Source organism: Phragmites australis, chromosome 5 (assembly GCF_958298935.1).
Source record: "Phragmites australis chromosome 5, lpPhrAust1.1, whole genome shotgun sequence".
Lineage (NCBI taxonomy): Eukaryota > Viridiplantae > Streptophyta > Magnoliopsida > Poales > Poaceae > Phragmites > Phragmites australis.
In genome coordinates, this window is record NC_084925.1 from 9,206,950 (window position 1) to 9,215,838 (window position 8,889).

The 8,889-nt window shown below is 43.4% G+C and overlaps 1 protein-coding gene across 1 annotated transcript; it reads left to right on the plus strand.

The window, feature by feature from the left end:
- The first annotated feature begins 1,970 nt into the window (after positions 1–1,970).
- On the plus strand, positions 1,971–7,218 carry LOC133918699 (uncharacterized). Its single transcript, XM_062362709.1, has 7 exons — positions 1,971–2,135; positions 2,234–2,326; positions 3,291–3,473; positions 4,055–4,225; positions 4,299–4,508; positions 5,961–6,046; positions 6,280–7,218. Exons 1-7 carry the CDS (start codon positions 2,018–2,020, stop codon positions 6,922–6,924), a joined length of 1,506 nt encoding a protein of 501 aa, XP_062218693.1. The 5' UTR covers positions 1,971–2,017; the 3' UTR covers positions 6,925–7,218.
- Positions 7,219–8,889: the final 1,671 nt, after the last annotated feature.

Below are 8,889 nucleotides of genomic sequence, written 5' to 3' on the forward strand. Positions count from 1 at the left end.
GGTTGCCCACAATACTAATGGTCATCTCTTAAATCTCGAGGTCCATTTTGAAACCCCACATCAACCAGGTGTAAGTGTTTGATACTTTTGTGCATAGGTCTCAAGATACCCTTAGCCATTGAGTGAAATATGGACAGTAATACCCCTTTCGGACCATATAATATTTCACTATCCCCATAAAGAATTCTAAACTGCCACATATACGACATACCCGACAACCATCGATAAAAATACTATTATTGCAACAAACAGAAATAATTATATAAAACTACATCTACAATGAAAAATTAAGTATAAACATAGTCTAACATGTAATCTATACTGCAACAAAATATTCCTGGATCACTACATCAAATACGTCTAAATCATACGTATATCACACCAATTATGACTACAATATATCAAAATCATATATCTATTACCTAACATATATTTAAATACTACATGTAATTACCTTTGTTCCTTGTCTATAGGGGAACTACATGTTATTCAAGGCATCAATAGAAACCTCCATACCTCGATCGAGATAGTGGACATAGGATGCCACTCTTTAAAATGAAAAAAAGGAGTAATCAGTTGTGACACGAAAAAAAATGCCAGAGAAATCATTACCGCAAGGCATAGAGGGGGAGGTCAGAGACCGAAGAAGTGTTATGAATGTTGACTCCTCTTTTCTAGCTTGATAGCAAAGAATCCCTTTGAGATGCTGTTATCCCTGGGAGATGATTTCAGATAGGTTCTTATGGCACTTCCTAAGCTGGAGCATCTTGCTATCATGCTGGCAAAAGCGGGGGTTTCGGCCGGTTTTACCTACTATTGGATTTATTAAAAACACAGGACTCTGCTAAGTGGTAACACGATGTATAGAGTTTGACACCTGCCCGGTGCTGGAAGGTCGGAAGGAGAAGTGTGATCTAATTGCTAAACTATATCTAACTGTAATTCTAAAACTATATCTACATTATAACCTACATCTAGTAGCTATCATACTAGATTTGTAAAAAAAAAAATCTAGATCTAACATCAAACTTATGTAAAAAACTAGCACTAGTGACTATCCTACCAGATTTGTAAAAAAACAGAGGGGGAAAAGGCATACATCTTTCCTCCAGCAAGGCTTCGCTGCACAATTTCCCCCTCTCCCCTTCCCTCTTCTTCTCTCATCTCCTCTCCTCTCGGCTATGTTGGTATGAAATGAGTGGCTGACGTCGGTAGGGCTGGTGCGACTAGATTAAATACCAAAAAATCTCGCTTATTCAACAGGCGAGACCTTTTAGGTCAGTTCGTCTGGTGTTGCAGTCACGGAGATCTCGCTTGTTCAGCGAGCGAGACCTAGTTCACTTTCATTAAACAAACGAGATATTCCTCTCTTCAGTTATTTAATATATTGAGTACCTGTTAAATAGACGGTGATAACCAACACATATAATTTTTTCTAACAGACATGTATTCTTAATATATATCTCTCTCGCAATGCTAGTCCACACGGGTGCTCGTCGTGACGGTGCACAGGTCTCGAGTACATCACCCGTTTAAAAAAATGATACGGTGACCCGAGCCGCACCTGTTCCATGAGCCTGCAAATCTGGCCACTCGCTACAGAAGGTAGCTGCGCCATCACTGTTGTTTCCTCTCACAACACACCAAGTCTTGTCGCACTGGCCATGCCGATTGCAAAAATTCCAGTAGTTACCGTGGATGTATAGGTTATCATAATAATTTATTCACGTTAAGATTTATATTAGAAAGATGGATAAAAATAATAAATTAATAAATAAATATGTATTATGCGAAAGAGGCTGCAATGTGTTTACACGGGCGGAGTTGCCTTTAATAAATTAATAAATAAATATGTATTATACAAAAGAGGCTGTAATGTGTCCACACGGGCGGAGTTGCCTTTCCCCGCCACGCCCTCTTAAAACACCAAAGCCGAAAGCGAAAATCACTTTTTTTTTCCCTCTCGCTTTCTCTCTCCCACACTACACACCAATAGCCTAATCGAACCATTTCCCCCATGGGGCCGAGATCCCCGCTCCTCCTCCTCCTCGCCTTCCCCCTCCTACCCTTCCTCCTGCTCGCCGCCGCCGCCGCCGTCCAGACCGCGGCGGCCGCGTTCGCCTCGCCCGGCGCAGGTGGCCTCCCGTTCCCGGAATGCGGCAGGGTTTCTGACCTCGCGTTCTTCTGCTTATTATTCTCGGCTGTGACCGCGTGTTGGGTTTTGGTGTGGCAGGTAGCATCGTGAAGCAGCTGTCGTCGGTGGTCAAATGGCCGCGGGGCGCCCCGCCGCACGCGCCCAAGCAGCCCACGCACTCCCAGTACGGCGGTGAGTGGCCGCTTCCTTGTTTAGTTGCCGCCAGGCTGCTCCCTATGCGGGTTTGCTTACCGGAGATTAGTGAGGTTTTGCACGAGGGTAGCAATGCTGCGATTCGATTTATTGCTTGCTGCGGTTATCGTCGTTGTACGGCGCATAGCAGTAAGTTAGTGTCCGGGAGAATAAAAGATGAATGTAGAATAACTTGGAAGCGGAAGTAATGAGACTGTTCAAAATGTGAGTCGCATCTCTGGAATACCAGATTTCTTCACCTTTTCCTTTGCTCACACTATTCAGGGTGCCTTTCCTTTTCCATTTAGCGCATTTTAGGGTGCCTATTCAGTTTAATGCACCAACCTGATTACTCCAAAGCTTTAGCTGTTGGGGAAGTGAGCAATATACTTCAACATTTATACAGCACTCATGAATCATCTCTGACACAGCTGAGCAGCTTCAACAGCCAGTTAAGTCAAAATAGTTCTTGCTAGATATGCTGAAAACGACCGGGTTTTGACCTCGGCTGACCCACTTGCTTTTCACTCCATGCTACATGATTTTTGTGTCTCTACAATGTTGTAAACATGTTTCGCACACTGATATACTTCTGTTCAGTTTTTCTTATCGTCCACATGAATGTCAGAAAAAAACTAAGAGCAGATTTAGCACTCACAACTTCTCAAAAGATCAGACGTGTTTAATATTTATCACAGTTTGTGATCAAGTTTTACTTGGCTTGAGTTTTACAGCTGGAACTCTGTGTGAGCTAACTGTGAAGCCCAAAAATACTTCCCGGCCAAGTTTAAATTCATGCTGAAGTTTAGTCCTCCCATTTCTAGAGTGATCTTAGCCGAGCCCTCTCAAAACTGAATTTTAATTTATTCATTAATTTGGCCCGAGTTACTGAATATGCATTATAGTAACTTGACTTTTGTATTCTTGTTTTATCTCTTGGTCATGGTGTTTGACTGTGTGGCAGATGGGCATGTGGGTGTGGCGCTGCAATTTGAGAGTGGCTACTTTGTGGAGACACTTGTTGAGGGTGACAAGCTTGGTGTCACGCCCTACACCATCAGGGTGTCTCCTGCTGAGGGCGGAGAGCTCCTAGCAGTAGACTCGGCACATAGCAACATTGTGCGAATAACTCCACCGCTGTCAGAGTGTATGTTCTCTTCCTGCTAACCTCAGTTTGGTGCTTGCTTGGTTCTTCTGTTTTCCTGGGTACTAAACTACACTTTTTATGGGAGTTATGCGGTATGTTGCCACTGATAGTGGCCAAAACCCACAATTAACATGATTATGGGTTAAGGTAGTTTAAAAACAAACTAGCAAATACATCTTTTCAGGCATATTTGTTAGACATACCAGTAGTAATACCCATTTATGCAAATATATTGTGATCTTTCCCCCTAAGTAGTAAGAGCTACTCTTTAAGTAGTAATGCTTGAATAACTTATCGTACCTTTGGTAATATCATTCTGTTTGTAAAACTCAGTGCACCTTACCGTGACTTAACTTAGGGCACCCATGCAGCAATTGGATTCTAAATTTCTAATCTAGTTATACAGTAATAAGTGTAGTTCAGGTCTCCTGTTAACTAAGAGTATGCATATGTAGAGAAATGCCACTGAGAGAGAAAAAGAAAACAAAGAGAACTGAACCATGAATCTGTGCTTAAAGAAATATCATTGAATGTTATAAACACAAGTCCAGCAGTGTGGACTGATAATAGGGGCTCTGCAGATAGCAGGGGAAGACTTGTTGCTGGTTCTTTCCAGGGCCATGCCGGTCATATAGATGGTAAACCGAGTGATGCCCGATTCAAGCGCCCCACAGGCGTTGCTGTGGATGATATGGGAAATGTCTATGTTGCTGATACAGCAAACTTGGCAATTCGAAAGATTGGGGAATCAGGTGATCATTAATTAAATAGATATGCAATTCATGCATTAAGTGTTAACAATTGTTGAATGAAATTTCTATGCAGGAGTGACCACCATTGCGGGTGGAAAATCAAATATCCCAGGGTATAGGGATGGCCCCAGTGAAGATGCAAAGTTCTCTACTGATTTTGATGTGGTGTATGTGAAGAAAATGTGCTCTCTTCTGGTTATTGACCGTGGCAATGCCGCCCTTAGGAAGATTTCCCTTCCACCTGAAGACTGCACTTACCAGGATTCTGCACTCTTATCTTCAGGTTCATTCTCTTTGTCACTTGTTTCTATTTGCCATCTCACTACATTAGATGTCTATGATAAGAAAAGGTAATTATCCAACTTGGTCATGTTATTGAGGTCCTTTAAGAAAGGTTCACACTGAGATAGTTAGCTGGATTACAGGAGAAATAAAAATATGTTGAGTTTTGTGTTTACACTGTGTGGTGGTGCTGTGTTAAATTATTACTTGTATCGATGATACTGTTATATGTATGGGTTGAACACAGCAGAATAGTGAAAATGAAACCCTTCTGTACTCTAAATTCAGATTTTTACCTTTTAGGACCAAAAAATATTGAAGGACCCTTGTTTATCCTTTATTTGTACCGATAGGTTGGTCAGACATTCAAACCCCCATACGTGAGTACCCCAAAGACTATGATTCTTTTTGAAACGGTGGTGCAAGATGGGAGCTAAATCGGAAGGTTGAAGAAATGCCAAATGATTCTATGATGACGTCTGACTAATATCCACTGAATGTCGTATGTATAGTCTGAAAATAAACCAGAGAAAACTCCTTACATTTCCGCCGAATAACTCTCCAAGCCATCATTTTCCATCAAAACTCACTATTCCTTGTATGTTGTCGCGGTCATATTGTCGTGAGTGTAGCCTTCAAGTAGGCTATGAATCACCATTTTGCCCCTTGTCGTATTCTTTTTTTTTTTTTAAAAAGTAGGAGATTTCTGGTGGCCCATGTGTGGTGTGAGGGAGAAGAATGGCACTATTGTCGTATTGGTCCATTCTCCTTTTTATGTCTTATTTTCGAAAATATGATGAAGGGTAAAGCTATCTTTCCACGCCCTACTTGATATCTAAACCCATGGTCACTTTCTCACCCTTTTTGAAGAACATGGATGAGATGATCACTTTCTCACCCGTTTAGAATAGCATAGATGGCATGATAACTTCCTCACCTCTTTAGAATAGCACAGATGAGATCATGAGATGATCACTTCTCACTCTTTTAGAAGAACATGTGTAACCATTTTTCCATCCACATCTGTTTTTAAGAGTACCAAAGTGGTCATAGGTGCTCATGCTATGATGTGATTTTGATAGTAAAATTATTAGTGAACTGCAACTTTGGGTCTACCATATCCCCTGTCTCTTACATGTTAAGATTTGCCTAGAAAAATCCTAACTCCTGAGTCTGAGACTGTGAGTCCCTAATAGATCTGTTTCTCTTGGATCTATTTTGTTATCGGTGGACACCATATATGTGGCTCGCTGAATAATTGACCTTTTGCACCACTCATTTATCTTAACTGTGATAATCAGAAATTTGGATTTGTGATTAGTTTCATGCTATCGTATCTGGCAAACTTGCCAATATTGATGGCTAGTAGTTCTCTTGTTGATGTACTTGATCTGTTGTTTGCGAACTTTAGTTCTGTAGTTGATCATTGATATTATTTTGTTTATTTTCACAGATATCATATTGGTCATTGGTGCTGTTGTGGCTGGATATCTCTTTTCTGTGTTGCAACATGGGTTTGGATCTTCAAGTTCTGAAAAGGTAAGTTGTTTTGGCTTTAAGTTGTCCGTTTACAGAGTTTTTTCCACATAAGATCTTTAGTTGCAATCTCATTGAAGCTTCATTTAAAAATGTAGTCCGAGTCATTACTAGATAGCACCCCTGTTCTTGTCCAATTATGATGAATTGAATCAGAAAACTCTAATATTTGTTCTCTCAAATCTGAAGTTGAATTGCCGCTTACGTAGTAATTATGTCTGTTGATGCTAATCCAGATAGAGGCACCTGAAAATGAGCAACAGGAGAGCAGCACTGTTGGAAAGCCACCTTTGGTCGTGGAGAGCCTGAAAGAGGAACCCGGAGCGGGATGGCCATCCTTTGGGACACTTGTTGCTGACCTCTTGAAACTTGCCATTGAAGGAGTGGGGAAACTACTTCTCAACGTCGTCCCACAACGGCTGCAACATAGGAAGAGAAAAACAGACCTCACTCCGCACAAGGACAGGCTCGTGATGCCTGAGGACAGAGAGGCGACCCCGGTGGCCCAGAAGTTGAGTAGCATGCCAATGAGGCCCGAGACACTCCAGGCTCCTAATGCTGTAAACGAGACGGCACCAAAGGCCCAGAAGAGCATCAAGTCATCCAAACTCAGGGACTCTACCCTGTCAAGCAAGCACAGGTCCTCCAAGAGGCAGGAATACGCGGAGTTCTATGGCACGTCCGAATCCGCTCCTGTAAGCGCCAAGGTCCCAAAGGATCGTCTCCGCCACCGCCACCGGGAGAAGAGCGGGGAGGTTGCCTATGGGACCGGTCATCCCGAACTGAAGCCCGCTGAGGGGAAGCCCGCGGATTACAGTGATCCCAAGTACGATCACTACGTCAGGAGCAAATATGGTGCTGATACCGGGTACAGGTACTGATCCGGCGATGCCAGCTGCTTGTCATCCTGCCCACGGCATCTTTCGCCGGCATCTACCCGCAATGCAGTAGTATGAACCTCCAAAGTGCAAGAGCACAAAGCTGCTGCTTATGGTGGGTCTCCCATAAGATGCGGCAAGAAGTCATCCTAGTTCGGTGGGGTTGGGGGGAACCTACTGTCGATTAGCGTCCTCTGTCAGGAAGTCAGGTGTAATTTTCGCAGAAAGCAACATGTAGCCTGGTAGTTTTGATGTGGTGTTATATGTATCCATCCATGTCAAATCTCAGGTGCTGTACCCTTGCTGTCCCTGAAAGGGATGTCTCGTTTCGGTCTGGTCCAGTTCTGCGAAATCGTAAGCTGCGAGCCTGTTGCAGCCTGGCTCCAACCTCCAAGACCTGACGCCAAAAGATTGTCTAGTCTCTCTCTAGTCTGGTACTAGTAGTACATTCTTCCATGGCCTGCCTAACTTTGGTCCCATCGCATGTGATGGAATGGAAGAATACTAGGCGTCTCTGCGTGGCAGTGAGCTGGGCTCCTTTTAGAGAATTCCGACGGCACTAGTCTAGTCACCAATAGCAGTCAAGGGTTGGGGGTCCAATCCAAAGGAAGCTAGCTGGATGAGCTGGTCGTGACACGAGCGATGCGTAGGCAGTTTTGTAGGCTAGAGATTTGCAGCTGGCCGCCACTCTTGGGGTTGCAGCCTTCCCAAATCGGTGGTCCTGGGCATGGCATCAGCTGAAGAGGCATGGAACAAACAGGTCTCTCATCCAAATGTTGGCATGCACGTCTTGTGGTCTCCGGTGCATCTCTTTTTTCAGAAGAGCCGGAGGAGCTATCACTCGCAAGTAGCAGAGGCGTCACAGACATCTAAAAAATGAAAAAATTTATATTATTCGTTTTTGAAAGATTGGCTAGGACCTTGATGTTCGGACATCTACCGAACATGACACTAGGTCTCATCATAGCTCAAACTCTGCCAAACATGATCTTAATCTTGAAAGATCCATTATAACAACTTACCCACGCCAAGGATTAGGCCATAAACCTGGTTTAAAAGTAACCCTCGTAACTCATATTTTCGTGCTGTCATCTGTCACTTGGGTTAACAATTGGACCTTTTTTGGTCTCTCCTTGTTGTGCTCGAGTCAAGCGGGTTGGTAGTAGTGGCATGCATCTCAGCATCTGCCAGCAACGCTCGCATGCATCCCAGGATTGCGGTGGAGCACACAAGGGATTGGCATCTGGAATTCGGAACACAGCCCAAAATGTTGGCTTGACGGCTGCACATTTCACGCCACACATGGCATGGGCGCGCGCACTCGTCAGAGCACAATGAGCGCCGGTCGCTTGCGTGTAGGATCATGGGGGGAAAAGAAAACTGGAACGCAATAATGACAAAACACAGCTACTTTGGCTTGATCGTTCACAACTCATAGGTTTCGTGGTAGCAACAGCTGCTCCTTGTCAGACGCCTCGCTGAAATACTAGCCTATCAAGATACATCACATTCGGTCAATTCCGCAATTGCAACAATGACCATACTCACCTTTCCTTCCAAACTTGGACCCCTCATCAGCGGCGTAGATTCTAAAACCTCTGTTTGGTTAAGATTAGCTGGGCTCGTAACATTGTCACCTAAAATTTTAGGTGGTAAGAGGAGATGGGGGAGGTAAGATAAAGAGGTTATCGTCTCATGAGCAAAAATTTAAGGCTACTAGACGACGCATACACTAATGTACCATAGGGTTGTTTAGTTCTGGTCACGAAGAAGCCAAGTTAAAATTTAGCCACGCCTAGGAAATTTAGCTTTTGTTTGGTTCAATGCCAAAATTTGATTGTGCCCCAAAAAATTTGGCCTGTAGCAAAACTAGGTAAAATTTTGGCATCCAAAATGTTCGTCCCGATTTTTAGCCGATCAAAATTTTGACTTGGCTTTAAACCACATACTACTTTGCATGACCAAAGT

What these genes read in the sequence shown, in the direction of transcription:
- LOC133918699 (XM_062362709.1), top strand. Translation starts at nt 2,018, where the DNA reads ATGGGGCCGAGATCCCCGCTCCTCCTCCTCCTCGCCTTCCCCCTCCTA. An exon ending in CACGCACTCCCAGTACGGCG is followed by an intron (nt 2,327 to 3,290) that starts GTGAGTGGCCGC and finishes ACTGTGTGGCAG; the next exon opens with ATGGGCATGTGGGTGTGGCG. An exon ending in AACTCCACCGCTGTCAGAGT is followed by an intron (nt 3,474 to 4,054) that starts GTATGTTCTCTT and finishes GGGGCTCTGCAG; the next exon opens with ATAGCAGGGGAAGACTTGTT.